Genomic DNA, 21,081 nt, shown 5'->3' with positions numbered 1-21,081 from the left:
TGAAACTGAACAAACAAACCAAATTTGAAGAATATTAAGTCAAAAATAAACTTGAAATAGAAGGAAATATTAAATCTATAATAAAACTTGATACATGTATGTATAATATCGGTAAATTAAACAACCATAGAATTTCTTTAGTTACTAAAAGCTTCTTAAAAGGTTTTAAAATCAGGATTTGAAAGTACAGAAAGTCACAGAAGTCACGCGGACTGATTGCAGCACTTAAACACGAAAAGATTTATTGAAGGTTCTCACAGTTACAAAATAGCTTGTTTTTTTCTTCATAGAATAGCATTTCTTTTTTTTTATTTCATTTTCTGACTTGCGTGAGGTAAACAACAATATATCCAGAGACTTAAAATGATCTGAATGGCACACGAAGAGAAGGACGCTGTATGTCGTTAGTCATGTGAGGAGAAGACAGGAAGTTACAACCAGCAGCAAATCTACACTTTATCAGTATCAGTACAAATTTAATACTTTTTTTTCCCCCCTCAAGATTATCATTTTAGAACAATTTAAGCTTTTATAAAAGCCTTTTGATGCTTTAAAATACATTTTAAGTCATGTTGCTTCCTCTCTGAGACAAAAACACGATGATCCCAACAGCAGCACAGTTTACAACAAACTTCAACCACAAACGACGGGGAGAAAAAAAAAAAATGCAAATTTCTGCTTCAATCTGGCTTCAACTGGAAAATTTCTACCAGGCGTTCAGGCTGGATTTCAACAGGTAGAAGAAAAATCTGATGTTTAAATAGTCTGAGGCTCATTCTCCAAGCTATCAGGTGGTTCGGAAAAAGGCGGGAAAGCAACATCAGAGGAGTTTGAAATTTCAAGTTATGAGTGTGTTAGTCTGCTGGGAAAACACACATTTAGCTTTATCACCTGTTTGTCTCAAGGTGTTTTAGTAAAATAGTTCAGATTACCTGTGAATGCAACACTTTTGAGCAGCCAAACATCCCTGATACACTTGAACGCATCATACCGGCTCCACAAAATACCTAAAAATCAGATCCGCGCCTGCGTAAATCCTTCCTGACGTCACCCGATAGGTTTGTTTATTGTGACATCACCGTTAATGTTTCAAGGCATCACAACCTCATTCTTCATCATGATAATCATCGTCATCATTGTAGAGAGAAAAAGGCAGAGTAAGACAAGAGTGTGAGTGCGAGAGGAGAGAAGGGGGAAGGGGGGGGGGGGGTGGGGGTGGGGGGTCAGGGTCAGCGGACAGGAAGCTGGTTTCACTGGTTTCACTGGGGCAGAGCTTTGAGGATGGCGTTGACTTCCTCAGCAACGGCCGTCAGCGCGAACTCAAACTGGTCCTGAAGACGAGAGAGAAAGAAAGAAAGATGATCAGATTTTATAGAGCTGAGAGACAGATTAGCTCGTGAGGTTTTAATTTGAATATTTTTGTTTATTTTTGTTGTTGTTTATATTTATTATTGATATTAATTTTTTGGGGTTGTAGGTTTGAAGCTGTTTCCAGGAAGAAGTTTTAAAGCCAAATACTGATGTGAAGATTCATTTTAAACAAAATATGTAATGTTACACTCAACATTTCATTAAAACACATTTTCTTTGGATCTTCATTTACTGCTTCAGTTACCTCGTCTGCACTGCAGCTCCCAGTGTCACCAGTCTGATGACCAGCAACACAGTTTTACATGGAGTGGGGTGTTACCCACCCTTGTGGTAACGTTCTAACTGAAGATTGAAGTTGTGGGTTCGACCCAGAGCCAATCAGCTATGTGAAGCTTTAGCTCACTGTGTTTGACAGCAACACTGAAGTTTTAAGGTTGTGGGTTCAATCCTGACTTGATCAGTCAGTTTTTAAAGTTAGCAGCTGTATTTAAGATGTAAAACATTTGGTAAAGGTTTGACCCTTGAGGCTCACTGTGTTAAATTATGCTACTCAAAGGTTTTAATGTTCAAGCCAGACCTGCTGGGAGCTTTATTGAAGCCAATATCTTATGCGATGACTGTCCTGGTCCAGTAACTCAGTCTCTTTAGCAACTGTTTAATGGTTTAGATGTTGTGGGTTCAATCCTGAATCAGTCAGACTTCTTAAAAGTGAGACACAAGATACACCACTGAAGACTGAAAACATTTATGATACCATCCGAGCCAGTGGTGCAGTGTGTTAGACAGTGCTGTTAAAGATTTAAGATTGTGAGTTCAGTCCTGGCTTGATCAGCTGCCTTGATGAAGATTGAAAACCTTTGGTGAAACCTCTTGGCAGCAGTTTCACTTAGTGGCTCATTGTGTTAGACGGCAACACTCAAGCTTTAAGATTGTGGGTTCAATTCAGAGAAGCTTTTTTTGAGCAAATAACTTGCATATAGACTTAGATGCTCTGTTAAAACCACCTTTTTAGGAACCTGGTCCAGGAGCTTGAACTGTTTAGTAACTTTTTGACTTTGTTGAAGCTTTGGGTTCAATCCAGTCAGACCACTGAGGACTGAAAACACCAAATGAAAACATCATGTCAGTGTGAATCTGTAGCTCACTGTGTTGCACAGTGAGTCTGAAGTTTTAAGGTTGTGGGTTCAATCCTGACTTGAATTTTGAAAGTTAGCTTCTCAATTGAAGATTAAACAACCTTTGGCAAAAGGTGTTTATGGCTCACCGTGTTAAAAGTTTTATGGTTGTTGGTTCAAGTCGTGGCCATTTGGTAACTTTTGAAAACCAATATCTTGATTAAAGACAGAAATGCTCTGATGAAACATCCTTTCTGCAGTCTGGTCCAGTAGCTCAACCTGTTTGGCAGCTGGTTGAAGGTTTTGATGTTGTGGGTTCAATCCTCAGTCTGTCATTGAGCTTTTTCAAGTCAGACACACTGCTGAAGGTTGAACAGCTCCAAAGAAAAGTCTATTGTACCATCTGATTTGAAGCTCACTGTGTTAGAAGCTTCTTTGAAGCAGCTTCTTTTGCAGTTTTAATAACTTTCTGACTGAAGATAGAAAACCTCAAATGTTCTTTTTTTCAACTGGTCCAAAGCTTTAGCTCACTGTGTTTGACAGCAACACTGAAGTTTAAAAGTTGTGAGTTCAATCCCAACTTGATCAGTTTTTTTTTTTTAAAGTTAGCAGCTGTATTTAAGATATAAAACCCTTGGTAAAGGTTTGACCCTTGAGCCTCACTGTGATTAATTATGCCACTCAAAGGTTTTAAGGTTCAAGCCAGAGCTGCTTGGAGATTTTTTAAAGCCAATATCTTGAGTACTTAAGGACTGTCCTGGTCCAGTAGCTCCAGGTGTAGAGATGCCTGTAAGTTCAGTGTGACATTTTTGGGGTTGTGGGTTCAAATCTGCGTCTGTCAGTGAATTTTGAAATTGAGTCACATGACTGAAGGTTGAAAAGCCAACAAAAGCCTAATTTCAGCAAAAAGTTGTAGCTCACTGTGATGGACAACTGTGAGGAAGTTTTAAGGTTGTTGGTTTGATCCCAACTTTCACTGAAGTTTTTAAGTCAGACACACAGCTGGAGACTGAAAACCTCATGAAGACACATCAATCATCTGAGTGTATAGCTCAGTGTGTTAGAGAGCAGGTTCATGTTTTAAGGGTCTGGGGTTCAATCCCGCATCAGTCTGTGACTTTTGAACGAAAGCACTAAGAGGTGAGATTGAAAACCATTGACTAAAGTTTCAAGAACAGTATGACTCTGTGGCACAGTGTGTTAGTCAGCAGGTTTATGTTTTAGGGTGGTGGGTTCGATCTCGATCTGTGACTTTTGAATGACATCACTGAGAGGAGAGGTTGAAAAGCACTCAGAGAAGAGATGTGAGTGCGAAGGGGACCTGGTGGAGTGACGGCTTCGTCAACACAGATCTCAGATACGTCTGCGGACGTGAGGTGGCTGGTTCGATCCCTCTCCTTCACCAGTAACTGGAGCAAAAAAAACTGTGTCCCACATGGGTGGGTAAGGGGGGGGGCCTTGTCCTCCCCCGATGTTCCGCAGGTATGTAAGCAGGGGGTTATGAAACAGGAAGTCCCGTCCACCTGAAGTTTTACCGACGCATCAAGGTGCGAACAAGTTTTTAAAAATGTTGGAAGTCTCTTGCCATCGCATGTTTGTTGCGTGTTATGTTCTGTCATTACTAATACACAAAACCACCGCCTGCCTATCGGGATAAAATGAAAACTTCTCAGATGAGTTGGCAGACTTTTGTTTGCTTCACATGTAACTGTGTGTGTCTGTGAAACACTTAATACACCAGATTAACCAAAGATATCTTAGTTACCTTAATAGTGAAAATACTTATTTACTGACTTATCTTTAGTTTTTAATACAGATATTTGCACCTGCAGGCTGTTTGGTGGTGGTGAGGGGGGATGTTTGCTTTCTCCTGGAGGTGTGGGATTGAACCAGTGATGTTCTATCTTCAAGCCCTCTTCTCTAACCTTTACACCATCAGTTCCCACCACCCTCCCCAAGAATAAAAGTCCCTCTAATGTTGACTGAGACAGAAGTCCCACTTAAGCAAACAATCTACCTAATAATGTTTTAATGTTTCTTTTCGTCTTTCTTTGGAGTTGCAGATTAGATCAGTTATGTTATATATTTATTCATCTGTCTGTCATGTTCTCTACAGTCGGTGTATTTATTTATCATGTTAAAGACTTTGGGTTTAACGCAGCAGGTGTGTTGGTGGGAGGTGCTTCAGTAATGAAGGGAGGTGTAGCAGACTTACTGAGATACAGGGTGAGAGTGAAGCCAAATCTTTTTATGTCTTCTAGGAAAGATGGTTTAACACAGTTCCCAGATGTCAGTATGATCATTTAAAGTACAACATTAGTGTCTTGTGTTTAGTTTTTTCTTGTCTTTCATGACAATAACAAACATAAAATTTAGTTTATGACAATCACCTTGACTGGAAATAACAAGGTCACATTTAGATTTGAGAGAACAGAAGATTTTATAATATTTAAAGTTTTACTGGTGTTGATGTTTTTCAGTAAATCTCAGCTACAGTCTCACAAATCAGGAAGTTTCTCAGCAACTCTGCTCAGTTTAGACGATTTTAGTTTAATCTTTTCTCTCAGTTTCTCTAGTAGTCCATTCCAGTAGTCGTTGTAAATATTGTGACATTTAAACTAAATCACATTAAGCTTTATAAAACAATCACTTAACTGTTGTACTTTAATGACCTTAACTGTATACTTGAGAGCAATTAAACCAGCTTTCATAAGAGAAATACAAAGATTTGGCTTCACATAACACTTGGAACATGTTGCACAACATTTCTTACCCAGAAGAGCTTTTACAAGGTCTGCATGACAAAGAAACCTCCATCTTGTGTTTGATTGCTGAAACACCTCCCATTAACACACCTGTTTGTTCCTCCTCAGCTCCCAGTTAACCCACCTGGTCCTGATTCAATCACACTATGAGTTCTATGTAAAAACGACCTCAAGAGCCGATTTAAGAGTAAAAAAGTTCACTAGAAGAATAATTCACATTTATGAAATGACTCAAAGTGAAGCTGTAAACCTTCAACTCTCAAGTGGTCATGTGATTAATCACATGTTTGCTCACAGAGGAGGAGCCAATCAGACACAAGGATATACTGGATTGTGTGAAATTAACAACAATCTATTATATTTAAAAGATACAAGAAGGAATGAAACATCAGGAGATCTGATGACATGGAAACAAAAAAAACAAAAGAATCTGATGTCTTCTGCAGACAATAAAGAGACAGAAAAACAGCTTTTAATTAAAGTGAAAGCTTTTAAATTTAGAAGTAGTTTTCAGTCCAGTGTAATTTGATAAACCTAAATGTGGGCCCAGTCTGACACACTACACTAACAAGAATATGTCTCCTCTGTCAGGGATTAAACCAGCTCTTCATCCTCTGAGCTGCTCAGTTTTCAACATTATATTTGTGATGAGAAACATTTTCAGGGTATGAAAACGTTCAGGAAATTTTATTTGAAATGCAACACATATTCAATGTAGACTGTATTAAACATGACGACAAACTATCAAAATATACAAATAAAATCATATTCCTCCACAAGAAAAACACAAACCATTCATGTCTCAGTGAGACTCACCTTGGTGCGAACCATCCCAGGTCTCTGGTCCCGAACGTGCTCCAACGTCGCAGCGATGTCGATCTCCTTCACACCTGCAGGACAACAGGTGACACACAGGATGATTTCACCAGCAACACACACACAAATACAACACACACACTTATACATCCTGAAATAAAACTCCCGAGTTTGAACTTTGACTCTGGAGAGACTGTGGTCCGCACCATGTCTCGAGTTTTTTGTATAATATTTCATTATTTATCTTTATTTGTTTTATATATGTTTACACATTTTATGTTATGTGTTATTATGACATTTAAACAAGAACACAAGTGTTTTAGTTGCTTTCACATAACCATAAAAACAATACCGACTTCGCAGGGAAAACAAAAGAACACTGACAACAAGGTCGTCTCAATCACGACTTTTTGCTCCTAATCTTGATTGAATCCTGAGTATCTGCCAATTATAAAACTAATTCAGATCCAATATTATATTGTTGAATTGTGTTGAGTATAGAGGAGAGGTTTAGACAGCTGGTACTTGGAGAAAATAAGTAAAAGTTTGAGCTTTATATAATAAAAAAATGAGTTTTACATGAACTTCTTTCTTAGAAAACACACATTTATACACATTAATCTCACCTTTAGCCATACGATTCAAAACCATGTCAATCAGGATGTAAGTCCCAGTCCGACCTGTACCGTCACTATGGAAACAACAAAGAACAACAAATTAATCTTGAAAATAAAGACAATTGTCTCTCTCACAACCAATCAATGGACTTGATCATTTATTGATGATGAACAACCTTTTGATTGTCAGTGTATTGTTTGTGTTTTATATCAGAGGAGAATAAACCGTCATCTGTCTGCCACCAAGTGGCCTCATGTGTCACTACAACTGACAGCATGTCTGAGTCAATAAATACAATAACTTGCATTTATAATCTGGATTGTTTACCTGCAGTGGACGATGATGGGGCAGGATCGTCCTCGGTAGCACTTATTCACCTTCCTGAGGAGAAAGAAATGAGAAACAAAATATGATTAATTAAAAAACTTATTTAACTTTATTTATGAGGTTTTGTTCTACACAACCTTCATCAGGTCATACGAACAAGCTTTAAAGCAGAAAAAATAGGTATTAAACTTTAAAATATATCTGATAACATCACTGTCAAAAGCTTAGAAAGAGACAGTAGGTCAATAAAAATGGCAAATCTTGTTATTTTATCATGCAAGGAAAGTCAAAGTCAAAAAACTAGAACACCAGTATTCATAAATTAACAGATGAATAGATGAAAACGACTCGACTACACATACAGTAAACACGTCATACATTGTAGAAATATAGACAGACAGACAAAATTATTGCAAGTTCACATATAAACAGATAAATATTGGACTTTTGCAGCCACCGTACAGACGATTGGCCACAAAAAGACAGATTTACGCACCGCTAATATCTTCTTCTCATCAAATCATTCAAGTCTTTAACTGAGTCTTAAACATGTGACAGTATTTCTTATAAAAAAAATCAACTTGTTTCAAGAATCTTCAGACTAGATGCACTAGAATCAAGAAAATACTTGAAACAAGTTCGATTCGCACGTTAGACAGATAGAAAGAAAAGACCGGGGAGGAGTTTCGGCGATGGACCTCCTGCTGCAGCCACATCAGTCCATGATCATTTTTGTGACTATGCAACTGGACCCAGACTACTAGCTGCAAATCACAAGAATGACACAGACAGATATGTTCAAAAAATTAAAACCAAGGGCCCCGCTGACCTCCATCGCACAAGGGAGGGAGGACGGGAGGAGAGGAGGGACAGAGGAGCGGGAGGGAGGGGAGGAAAGACAGAAGGATGAAGGAGAGAATCAGGATATTGTTTCTACGGCTGGGTGTCAAATGATACTAATGAATACTTTCCTTAGTATCAGTGTCTGTCTTACTTCACTTGCCTTCAACACAGACCATAATAAAGACACTGCAGCCTTTGTTTCAGACATATAAGATGTCCCGGCTTGTGAAAAATGCTGCTTCTTTAAAGGTTCCTGCAGAGAAAAGGAGCTACTTGTTTTTGTCTGTGCAGTGTTTATATGTGAAGTACCTGCGGAAGTCCAGCAGGGGGCGTGTGGAGGTGGGGATGCCCTGAGCCGGCCAGCTGAGGAAGTGGAACTGAGTGAGCGTCCTGGTTTCCTGCGTCTGCACGTTCTTCAGGTAGAAGCTTCGCACCAGGAAGTCGTTACACCAGATGTGCTCCGACACCAGATTCACCTGCAGGACGGACGGCCAATAGAAATACAGATGCTGACTCATTAGACGTGTTCTTTAAAACCAGCAGAGGAAGAAGTACTCAGATCCTTTACTGCAGTAAAAGTACATAAGTATTATGAGCTTGATGTAGTTAAAGTATTGCAGTAAAAGTACATAAGTATTATGAGCTTGATGTAGTTAAAGTATTGCAGTAAAAGTAGTGGTTTGGTCCCTCTGACTGATATATTATTATATATGACATCATTAGATTATTAATAGTGAAGCATCAGTGTTAGAGCAGCATGTTACTGTTGTAGCTGCTGGAGGTGGAGCTAGTTTACACTACTTTATATACAGTTAGCTAGTTTAGTCCAGTGGTTCCCAACCTAGGGGTCGGGGCCCCTCCAAAGGGTCAGCAGATAAATCTGAGGGGTGGTGAGATGATTAATGGGAGAGGAAAGAAGAAAAAACAAAGTTCTGATACACAAATCTGTTTTCAGTTTTTGGACTTTTTCTCTAATCTTTGATTTTTGCTGAAATATTGGATCATTTGAACATTTATTGAAATGAAAGCAGTTTAGAGGACATAGACATGTGAAATGTGACCCCGACTACACACTGCTTTTTGTAAGATGTCAAAAGCCAAAAAGGTTGGAAACCACTGGTTTCATCTTTAACAATGTGTTGTATTTTAAAAGCTTGTTATATTATCCATTGTGTCAAATCTTCATCTGAAAAGTAACTAAAGCTGTCAAATAAATGTAGTGGAGTAGAAAGTACAATATTTCCCTCTGAAATGTAGAAAGTAGCATCACATGGAAATACTCAAGTTAAGTACAAGTACAATACTTGAGTAAATGTACTTAGTTACTGCTCTCACCTCATAGATGTGGTAGAGGGACGAGCCTTCATCAGGCCAGTAACGGTCACACTGTTTCTCTCCGTCCTCCACCAGAGCCGTCATCATCACTATCACCGTGCAGCCGTTCTCCCAGACCATCTACACAACAACAACAACAACAACAACAACAACATTATTACAACAGTAAACCTTCGTGGTTCTTGATGTTCTGACAAACTTCAGTAAAAATGTATGTTTCCCAAAAGTTTTTAGTTCCTCTCGTACCTGGATGTGATTGTGATGGATCTAATAATAAATAATTGCTTGTAAGAATTTAACTTGTTTACATACATCTGAGTTTTTCTTACAAATAAACCAATAAAACATATATTTGCAGATCTACTTGTATTCATCTTTTATTTTTTGTGTCACGCTGACCTGCCAGAAGTCGGAGATGGTGTGTGACAGCGGGCCCTGGGTGGCGATGTAAGCTGGCATCCGGGGGTCGTGTTCAATCTGGAGGAAGGGAGGGAGGTGAAAGGTCACACAGGGTCACAAGGTCAGAGGTCAAAGTCTCAGATCCGATGGACCGACTACATTCTTTCAGGGAGACTTTTTTTCAGTTTGTTTGGCAGCAACATCACATTTTCTGATTATTGGAAACTTAGATGAAAACATCAAAAACATGTTGTTTCTCCTCCTACAGATGATGTGAAACATGAGATCAGGGCTTTCTCTGGGATCTTGGGGGGGTGAATAATGTGGTTGCTATGGCGACCGTTTGATGAGAAAGGACTTACTATGGTGCTGGCGTTGATGTAGTCGGAGCGTGAAGGGTTGATCTCCGCTTTCAGCTTCACCCTCGAGTGATCATCTGAAGGACAACAAAGACATTTAACTCTTTCACATCCAGTTTCCTCCTTTTTTATTTCCCACTTAAGCAGGTTTAAGGTTGTTAAAATCATCTTATTCCATCCCGCCTGACATCATATCACATATATTCTGCACTGATCCATCAGATGTAAATATGAGGCATTTATGTGGTGTCAGAATAATCGGAAAAATTAGATCCTGACTAGAAAAATGTACATGAAGTTGGAAAAACAACTCAGAAAGTCAACAAAAATTTTGGTTCACGACTTGCTGAAAGTTGACGTCATATATGCAGAAACATGGTGGACAAAAGTAGATGTTTGGTTGATGGTAAGAAATGTTTTTATTGATTAATTTATTGCATATCAATTTTTTGCTCACATGTAATTTGTAATATGGTTTTAGGATGTAACCGTTTCCTTTGCTATTTGTTGTCACACAAAAACTAGACACAGCTATCAACATGTAGAAACACTCTGAGCAATAAAATACTATAATAATAAATGTCTTTTCCACATTATGATATTATTATAAGCTCACGATCACATCGAAGTCGGAAGAACAACTTCCCAGCTCGGGAAATAGGATCATCCGAGGAGCAAGTGAATGCAGCAATATTCCAGACACATTTTCCCAGATTCAGCTGGACATATTTGGTACTTTTGGAAACTTTGTGATGTCCACAAGAATTTCAAAATAAAGTTCTGTGGGTCTACAAAGAAAATTTGGCTGCACAGCAGGACTTTGCAATGACTTAAGACGTCTCACAGGTGTTTCTACTCTTTTGTAAATAATATTTAATTTAATTATTTTCTCACTGGCACAACTACTTCAATTACAAACATAAAATCAATAAGGTGCTATATATAATTCATATATATGTGAGATATACTTCTTTTCTACTCGGCTTCATGCACATTTAAGGCACCTTTAGACCTTTAGACAACAACTATCGTGTAAGTTTATTACATGTCGGACTGATCAGGACCGTGAAAAAAGGCCTCTCAAAATTCTCTAAACTGTAATAAGAATCAGAGGAAATGTAAATAATTATGTTTTTAAGATCTGACCTTGGTTATATGAGTCTCCTGACATCTCCTGATTATTATTAGAATATATTTATTACAACTTAACCAATAAAACAAGTTATATCTGCAGACTTTCTTGTAAATAGAAAAAAAATACACGAGAGCAGAGACACGTCATCGGCATCGTCATCATCCATCCTCCATGAAAGTAATTGGAGGAAACAGCTGCAGGTGTTTATAATAACGGCAATTAAATCTGGACTGTATATTTGACAGTTGCATGTTTGTGTTCATATCTAACTGTACTGGAAGTGAAGCAGCTGTCGGGACTCACAGGGTACAGAGTCGGAGCAGCGGTTCTTCTTGGCGTTGGCGTCGCTCTGAGCCACGGAGACGGCGCTGGGCTCGGCCTGGTAGGAGCACAGAGCCTCCCACTCCTTCATCAGACGGTCCTTGTTCCTCAGGTGGTCCTCCATGTAAGCCTTCACACAGAGAAGGTACTCAGTTAGTTTATCTTTGAGGAACAATCTTTCAATGAGATGCAGCTGTGTTATCATTTAGATCGAACATCTTCCAAATAGTCCCCAACAAAAGCACTCCTTTTTTCTATGACATTTGCCAAAAATTACAGTTTCAGCTGCTTTAGGAAACTACTGAGCCTTTTTAAACATGAAACTATATTTGTGAGCTGTTTTTAAAAATGTATGTCTTCAGTAGGAACCAATGGGTTTGGAGCTGAGAGCCGCAGAGTAGAGAAGTCAGCAGACTTATCCTTTATAATTGTCTACAGAAATACTCTGTAAGCACTGATGTAGATGTCTTTTGACCTGTGAAAAGTTTTCAACAACAGTTTATTGACTGAATATTAAGCTTCAAAATAAAACAGTTAAATGCGCTTTAAACAACAATTATATGCAAACTAGATATCTGAAGAAATATTAACTTTCCACCAAATTTCAGCAACTAGACCAGCAGTTCCAAAGATTATGTTTTCCTTGTCAGATTGATATGTTTTAATATTAAGGTCAAAGGTTATTCTCTCCATATACAGCACAATGCTTATTATGAAGTGCAACAGTTCACACAATTACAGTAAAAACAGTAAAAAGCAGACAAGTAAAAAGTGCAATGGATAAAAAATGTGTGAAACGGTCAAATGTTTTAGTGTTCAATAGATCTGCAGGAACTAGTCGATCAGTTGCTAATGATTAAATTAATCACCAACAATTCTGATGAGCAATTAATTGTTTTTGAGTCATTTTTTAAGAAGAAAATGTCCAAATTCTCTGATTCCAGCTTCTCAAATGTGGTTTCTTCAGTCCTCTGTGACAGTAAACTGAATATCTTTGGGTTGTGGACATTTGAGGATATTTTTCACAATTTTCTGACATTTTATGGACCAAACAACTAATCAATTAATTGAGAAAAGAATCAACAGATCAATCAGGAATGAAAATAATCATTTAGTGTACAAGAAAAAGGTTTATGGAGATAAAATGGTCCAAAAACTCACAAGAGAAGGAGAATTATTAGTGATGTGACCATCAAATCACCAATCAATGACACTTAGTGATGTCATACGATGACGTCAGTACTGACCAGGATCATGTGACCGGTGGAGATGTCCATGTTGGCCTGCGCCGGCTCCTCGCACCATGACGGCGTGCTGCTGTGGGAGCTGGGGCTGGGCTGGGCTCCGTCGCTGAACTGTGACGAGACGCTGCTCACCCTCGAGTCGGCACCTCCGCCTCCTGCTGCTCCCGCTCCTCCTCCGACGCCAGCACCTCCTCCTCCTCCTCCTCCTCCTCCTCCTCCTCCACCTGCTCCTCCGCCCGCTCCTCCCACAGCGCCCAGGGCGGCAGCTTCAAGGCGTCCAAAGGCGCCTTTGGAGGCCATGTGCTGGCGACACAGGTCCTGGTGAGCCAGTTATGCATTTTTTATACTGCTCCTTAATATATTTTTAATACTTTAAAACCCATTTCTGCTACTTTTATTATGTTTTTCATAAGTTGCGTTTAAAATCTAAATCGATAAATCTTTAAAATGTTCTTTAACAGTTTTAGATATTTAAGTTTTAGCTTGAGGCCAATACTAAGATCAATATTTGAGAGTTTAAAAACCTTTTTTTTTAACCATAAACATAAGTGGTTGGTATTTAAATTGGTTATTAAATTATATTGTTATTATTATTATTATTAAATGGCACATATATTTATGCCCATTGATTAGAGAAATATACTCATATAGCATTCTCACTTTGATCTTTTTTACATATATATATGTCTATATTTCTCACTCTGGTTTCTTTTTGTGTTGCTGTAATGTTGAATTTCCCTCCAGTGATCAATAAATAATCAATAACTTTATCTTATCTTAAAGACCAACTAAAAAAAAAAAAGAGTAAATCTTAAACAGTAATCTTTACTGGAAATTCAATTACTATCAATGACAACTATTAACAAAACAAATACAATAATTAAGTTGCGATAAGAAAAAAAAGATAAAACATAGCCAATAAAATTTAATTTATAATCATGTAGATATTATATATATATTTGTTAGGGTTAGGGTTAAGGTTTGGGTTATTTTACTGTAATATACTGAAATATTTTAATTTAGGGTTAGGGTTAAGGGTTAGGGTTATTTTACTGTAATATACTGAAATATTTTAATTTCTTCATGTATTAAAGTTAATTTTTAACAGTTAAAACAGCCTGTCATGACTGAATCTTTGTATATTATTTATCTTCATTAACCAGTTCTTTCTTTGGCATATTTATAATTCTGTTTCTTCTCATGTATGTCGGCAAACATGGATGTTATATATTGATATACTCAACAATATTTAAGTACTTCATATACTGTTACTGGCTGGTTTAACTGGCTGACTGAAACGTATCAGGGAGGAAGTATAACGTAGCAAATAATCAATGAAGTTCTTGAATAAATGTACTTATTATTGGTATTTTGAAGTGTGTATTTCTTCTTTGTAGAGTGACATATTCTATATTTGCAAGTGTTTTTACCCCCTCCTCCTCCTCATCCTCACCTGGTACTCCTGGTGGCTGAAGCTGCCTCCCTCGGGTCCCAGGCCCAGCTTCTTCGCCGCCAGCCGGTGGGCGTGGTGACGCAGGCAGGCGATGGTCATGGCCGCCACCAGGATGCCGCCAATGCAGGCCATGGCCACCAGCGCGGCAAACACCGAGCGGGAGCCGGGCTGGACTCTGGTCGCCAGGGGCAACGCTTTCCCATCATTCCTCTGTGGCGGGAAGACAAAGAGAGAAGGACAGAAAAAACAAAGTACATTTACTTTAGTACTGCACTTAAATACAATTTTAGGTACTTGTACTTTTCTTGAGTATTTCCATTTGATACTACTTTATACTTCTACTCAACTACATTAAAGAGGGAAATATTGTAATTTTTACTCCACTACATTTATTTCACAGCTATAGTTACTTGAAGATTTTACATGTATTTTATATTTCTACTATATATATTTATATTTGTAATAAATATAGATCACTTTCTTTTTTTGTTGCTCAGTGTCTAAAAAACACATGAAATCCCCTTTGATTCAATGTTGTAACAATAATAATACAATATATATATATATATTTTAACATATACAGTTTATATAATATCACTGAGTGAAGTATTTTTACTTTTCATACTTTAAGTATATTTTGCAACTCTTACTTCTTTACTTTTACTTACTACTAAGTAAGATTCTTAATGCAGGACTTTCACTTGCAACGGAGTATTTTTATACTGTGTTATTTCTACTTTTACTTAAGTAAACAATCTCAATACTTCTTCCATCACTGATAAATTCCAGTTTTATTTGTCCTCAACTTTCTTCGAGCGCTGTTTCCAACCGACACCTTGATTTTTAGTCCACAACAAACTGAAACTAGTATCAACTCATAAACACCCTAAACTACAAGACACACACAGTATTCTGATATATCTAATTCCTCCATTGTTGTGTAAAAACTATTAAAAACACATAAGTGAGTCACACCGCTGCACTGGGTGACATGTTCCTTCATTATGAAGAGTTTGGTCATGTTAGTTTGTTTAGAATCGGCTCCAAAAACTAGCATCATGTTTTCAGTCTCCAGAGAGTAGTTCTTTGTAAGATAGACGCTACTGAGCATGTGCAGGAACACAGTTCTGTTTACAGCTTCAGTAGCTTGTTGTGCTACGAATCACAACCTCTGGACTTGAAGTTCTTTGAGAAATTCCTAATGTACCACAAGAAGAAGAAGATTCAGCATTTTTTCACTATTCTTGCTTGAAAAATTACAGATTGTTCTTCAATTAATAGTTAAAAAGCCTTTTTGATCATGATTGAATTAATTAAAGATCAATGCGTATGATGAGCAGATGTTTTACTGGTCTTTTAAGATATGATAATTAGTCAATTAATCAATTAGTTGCCAACTATTAAATTAATCGCCAACTATTTCATCGTTTTGAGTCATTTTTTTAAGAAGAAAAAAGTCCAAATTCTCTGATTCAAGCTTCTCAAATATGATTATTTTCCGGTTTCTTTCGTCCTCCATGACAGTAAACTGAATATCTTTGGGTTGTGACGTCATCTTGGACTTTGAGAAACACTCATTGACATTTTTCACCATTTTCTGACATTTTATAAACCAAACAATTAATCGATTAATCCAGAAAAAAAGTAAAAAGTGAAAGTGAGGAAACTATTTTTCTGTTTCTCACTCTATAAAGGAGAGAAGTTATGACTGTTTTTAAAAAGGCAAACTAATTAAATTAACTATTTGAACTCCTCTCTTTTACCCCTCCCCTTCCTCTCCTTTTCATCATCCCTCCCTCCCTCCTTCTCCTCCCACCCTCTCCTCCTCCTCCTCCTCCTCGGATGAATTGTCTGTCTTGACCTTTCAGACCTCCTCCTTCCTCTCCGTGGGCCTCAGGAATGTGAGGCGCTTTCTCTCTGTGTTGGTATCTGATAGACATTAAGGTTGGAGCTGTGTTTGGGGGTAGAAAAGGGTACTTCACCTGCTATTATGAAGGGGCCCCAATGGGGTACAATGTGTGTGTGTGTGTGAAGAGAGGAAAAAAAGAAAATGGACGACCAGGCTACATGTGGTTGATGGATTTAAGACGGTTTGCTGCTTAACTGTCGTCATATCAACAAACATTTTAATTCATTCACCACATCTCTTCCTTTATCAGTCGTTTTTTTCCTTTGATTTATTGCCTCTACAACCGATGCAGTTCATTTATCACAGCTCATAAAACAAACATAAATCCTCAAAACAGTCCGATACACACCGTTAATGTTCTACATCAAATATCTGCAAACAGATGTCTGCCTAACAGATCGGAGCTGCAGGGATCATATGATACATTTCAGAGGAATATAAAAGCTTTAGTTGTCAAATAACGTAGAAAATACACGATTAAACGACAGAAAACAGCTGCAGTCACACTCAGTATTTACAGCCACAGATAGATTACAAGTCCATGGAGGAAGAGTATTTTTTAAACAGACTACAGTGAGCGAGGACACCTGGTCTTTATACAAGAAGAATATTTTAGGAATATAAAATACAACAAATGCAACGAGTAAAAAGGCAAATAGAAGTGCAAAAATGTCACTATGTACACTAAATAAAGTAGGTAAACTGTAATGTAACACTGTTTAAATGGTGTTTTTTCTTTGTAACATTGCTTTTAAATGATAATATATGAATAAAGTTTATAATTATTATCATTATTACTATAAACTGACCATTGAGAACAGACACTTGGTCTTTACACAAGAAGAATATTTTAGGAATATTACAAATGCCATCAGTAGTAAAGTAAAAATGTCACCACAGACACTAAATTCTTATACTGGAGCAATATTACAGAAACACCATAAATATTACAAGTAATTTATTATAACATAACACTATAAGCTGACTATTGAGTACAGACACTTATATTATAAGAGTATTTTTTGTGTTTTATCAGACAAATACAAACGTAATGGTACAAATACTGCATCTTTAATCATGTAGAAATACTATAAACATTGTATGGATCACTTAAGTGATATTTTAAGCATCTACAAACTGATTATTGAGTAGTATTGAGTCTTTATAAGAGTAAAGTATTTTTTCAGTTGGATAAAAAGGTTAAGTGTGTAAATTACATTCATAAATATGACTTTTATAACTTCTGGTTAAACGGCTCCACATATAAACTCTTTGTGAATAAAAATACTTAAGTATAAATTAGTTAATTTGATGTTTTCACTCACCAAACGCACGATGCAGAGCAACTCCTGATGTCCTGCTGCTCTCACATGGAGCCGGTCAGTGCAAACAGCAGAGTGTCAAGCTGGATGTCAAGTCAACAAACTGCACTTCCGAGAGAGACTTTCACAATGATGGTACAAAATAAGAGCGTAATTTAAAATGTAATTAACGTATATTTCTCTGTACACGTTTAAATGAAGGATAGTTTTGCAGTGTCCTACTACAGTAAAAGTACATAAGTATTATGAGCTTGATGTAGTTAGAGTATTGCAGTAAAAGTACATAAGTATTATGAGCTTGATGTAGTTAAAGTATTGCAGTAAAAGTACATAAGTATTATGAGCTTGATGTAGTTAAAGTATTGCAGTAAAAGTAGTGGTTTGGTCCCTCTGACTGATATATTATTATATATGACATCATTAGATTATTAATAGTGAAGCATCAGTGTTAGAGCAGCATGTTACTGTTGTAGCTGCTGGAGGTGGAGCTAGTTTACACTACTTTATATACAGTTAGCTAGTTTAGTCCAGTGGTTCCCAACCTAGGGGTGGGGCCCCTCCAAAGGGTCAGCAGATAAATCTGAGGGGTGGTGAGATGATTAATGGGAGAGGAAAGAAGAAAAAACAAAGTTCTGATACACAAATCTGTTTTCAGTTTTTGGACTTTTTCTCTAATCTTTGATTTTTGCTGAAATATTGGATCATTTGAACATTTATTGAAATGAAAGCATGTGAGAAGTTTAGAGGGAAAAATCACTATTTGGTGGAGCTGTTAACAACTCATAGACATGTGAAATGTGACCCCGACTACACACTGCTTTTTGTAAGACGTCAAAAGCCAAAATTTGTTGTATTTTAAAAGCTTGTTATATTATTCATTGTGTCAAATCTTCATCTGAAAAGTAACTAAAGCTGTCAAATAAATGTAGTGGAGTAGAAAGTACAATATTTCCCTCTGAAATGTAGTGGAGTGAAAGTATAAAGTAGCATCACATGGAAATACTCAAGTAAAGTACAAGTACCTCAAAACTGTACTTAAGTACAGAACTTGACTAAATGGACTTAGTTACTGTATTTTTGCTGCATTTAATAATTTAAACATTACTAGAGAGTCCATCTATTCATGCACTCCGTCGTGCATGAATAGATGGAAGTTGTTCAAGTGTTGCCACATTGAACAACTTCTCTTCTGGCGCCACCATCGTGCAAAAAACTCTACTTGTTCTCAACGAAGATCAAAACAAACGTGCAGATTGCAATGAAATTAACTTTACATTCACCTGACACACCTGAGACAATTCTCACTTTGGACACTTTATGATCTTTTTCCTCTTTTTTAAAAAAAAATTAATTTAGTCATTTTTTAATGATGTAGCTGATTAAAAGTTGATACCTGTGTAACACAAACTTTGATTTTATAATTGTTAAACTAACCTGACTCACTGTCATCTGTATATGAACCAAATAGCTAAAAAATATATAGAATTCTAATGTAATCAATGATTATTAAAATGAAAATTAACCTGTAATTATGTACAGTTTGGTTCTGGACTGTAGCGTCTCAAGAGGACACATGAGAGTTGTTTTATAGTAATAAACTGTTGATTGTCACTTTACTTATCATATTATTAGAGCTGTAATGATTCACCCAATTAATCAATACATCAATAAACAGAAAATGAATCTACAAATTATCAAATATTCTCAAGTTCCAGCTTCTCAGATGTAAAGATTTGCTGCTTTTCTGTGTTTTATATGATTATAAACTGAATATATTTGGGTTTTGAACTGTTGAAGACATGAAGACATCATCTTGGTTGTACTGTTTATAGATTAAATGGTTAATTGATTATCTGAACAAGTAATGTGGCAGCAGTAGTAGCTTTAGTAGTAACATCATTCCTATAGTAGTAAACGCTATAAAGAAACACTATACAAATTTCCTTCCATCCCTGCGCTCATAATTCTGTCTTTATCCCTCTCTGCTCCTCATGTTGACCCTCTCTGCTACCTTTCTTCTTCTCTGACATCTTCTCACGCACACACTCACCTCTCCGACGCCGCTCTGCAGCACCTTCAGCCCCGTCTCAGACTCCAGGAAGTTCTTCTCTGCAACTGAGCGCGTGCAGAAATGCAACAATAAGAAAATAATCAGGATTTATGACATTTAATTCAACCAAACATCTCAGATGTAGTCGCTGAATACGTCAACTTTTCCTGGATTTTCACTCAGCTGGCTTTGTCTACGTCTGTTATCAAAGAAGGGGTAGACAAATTAATGTGAACACTTCACGAGAAAGCATGAAGGAAGCTGCTCACATGTGAAGATTTGCTGCTTTTCTCAGTTTTCTGTCATTGTAAAGCGGATATCTTTGGGTTTTCGACTGTTGAAAACATTTAAAGACGTCAGCTCGGTCTCTGGGAACTTGACAGGGACATTTTGTACTTTTTAAAGATTAAATGTTCAATTTTAATAACTGAACAAAAAACGCCAAAACATGAGTTGGTTGCAGCTTCTCAGATGTGATGATTTGATGCTTTTCTTTGTCAAACGTGACAGTAAACTGAATATCTTTGGGTTTTGGACTGTTAGTCGGACAAAACAAGACGTCACTATTGAGTTAGATTTTTCACTAATTTCGAATATTTTACAGATAAAACGATTAATCGAGAAAATAGTCGTTAAATGCAGCTGTAATCCAGTGATTAATGAACTTGATGGGAGCTTTAGTTTGTGGAATGAGATCAAATTAATTGTTGTTTAACTGTGTTAAAATCACAAAGAGTTTATATTCTAACATCTAGTTCTGCAGTAGATAATACTTTTTCCTAGAATATGGACAGTAGAGCTGCAACGATTAGTCGATTAGTTGATTAGTTACCAACAATCGTTTTCAGCCATTTTTTGAGAAAAAAATGTCCAAATTCTCTGGTTCCAGCTTCTTAAATGTGAATATTTTCTGGTTTCTTTAGTCTCTATGACAGTAAACTGAATATATTTGAGTTGTTTTCTGTTTTCTGACATTTTATGGACCAAACAACGACAGGACTTCATGTACCGGCTTTCTCCGCCACGTCTCCCGCCGTCAGGTTCTTGGAGTTCGGTCGGATCCGGAAGGTGATCGCAGGTCCGACCACACTGCAGAGGAGAAAACACAAGAGCCAAGATCCAAACATGAGTTATACAGAGAGAGAAAACACAATAACTGAAATATTAAATATAGACAATGAAGTGGAACCAACATCCAACAACATCAGCAAAAATCTCCTTCTGTTAAAGCATTTTTCTCTGTAACTGAGATTAATTTTCCTTAAACAGGTTTGTTAAACAATTTGCATAAACTGTGAGAATAAATCAACTTGTTTAATGTGTTTCAGTCAATTTAATAAATCATTTATTAAACACTAAAATCATAGAAAAGTTTTTCTCAAAAAGTCACAGAATTCAGTCATGGTGCAAGACTCTCTAGAATAATAATTATTATTATATATATTTTTAATATTTTTTCTCTTTTTAATCTAAATGTTATATATTAATTTTTCATATATATGTATTTGTATTTATGTGTATTGTGTATATATATATATATATATATATATATATATATATATATATTAGAAAATATGGAAAAAAACTTCTATACTTTCACTTAAATGCAGGACTTTTACTTTTAATGGAGTATTTATATATATATATATATATACATATATATATATATATATATATATATATATATATATATGGAGTA

At 36.7% G+C, this 21,081-nt stretch overlaps 2 protein-coding genes across 6 annotated transcripts in view; both read right to left on the bottom strand.

The window, feature by feature from the left end:
* LOC122976244 overlaps positions 1-21,081 on the bottom strand; it is a 1,153,509-nt gene that overhangs the window by 437,159 nt on the left and 695,269 nt on the right. The gene's annotated exons all lie outside the window — the stretch shown is intronic.
* Positions 226-21,081, bottom strand: part of ptprnb (protein tyrosine phosphatase receptor type Nb) — a 42,211-nt gene continuing 21,355 nt past the window's right edge. For 4 of the 5 annotated variants that reach the window (XM_044344632.1, XM_044344633.1, XM_044344629.1 and 1 more), the window contains 13 exons: positions 20,392-20,471; positions 19,383-19,447; positions 14,102-14,311; positions 12,652-12,966; positions 11,387-11,534; positions 9,952-10,025; positions 9,590-9,667; positions 9,191-9,310; positions 8,165-8,331; positions 7,013-7,066; positions 6,694-6,758; positions 6,068-6,141; positions 226-1,331 (listed from right to left, as the gene is read on the bottom strand). In XM_044344632.1, the coding sequence (XP_044200567.1) occupies positions 1,260-1,331; positions 6,068-6,141; positions 6,694-6,758; positions 7,013-7,066; positions 8,165-8,331; positions 9,191-9,310; positions 9,590-9,667; positions 9,952-10,025; positions 11,387-11,534; positions 12,652-12,966; positions 14,102-14,311; positions 19,383-19,447; positions 20,392-20,471 (1,522 nt within the window). In that variant the 3' untranslated portion in view covers positions 226-1,259. The remainder of the gene's footprint in view (positions 1,332-6,067; positions 6,142-6,693; positions 6,759-7,012; positions 7,067-8,164; positions 8,332-9,190; positions 9,311-9,589; positions 9,668-9,951; positions 10,026-11,386; positions 11,535-12,651; positions 12,967-14,101; positions 14,312-19,382; positions 19,448-20,391; positions 20,472-21,081) is intronic. The other variant, XM_044344631.1, reaches the window with a different exon arrangement.

The sequence above is a fragment of the Thunnus albacares genome, chromosome 24 (assembly GCF_914725855.1).
Source record: "Thunnus albacares chromosome 24, fThuAlb1.1, whole genome shotgun sequence".
Taxonomy (NCBI): domain Eukaryota; kingdom Metazoa; phylum Chordata; class Actinopteri; order Scombriformes; family Scombridae; genus Thunnus; species Thunnus albacares.
This window is presented reverse-complemented; position numbering and strand designations above follow the sequence as displayed.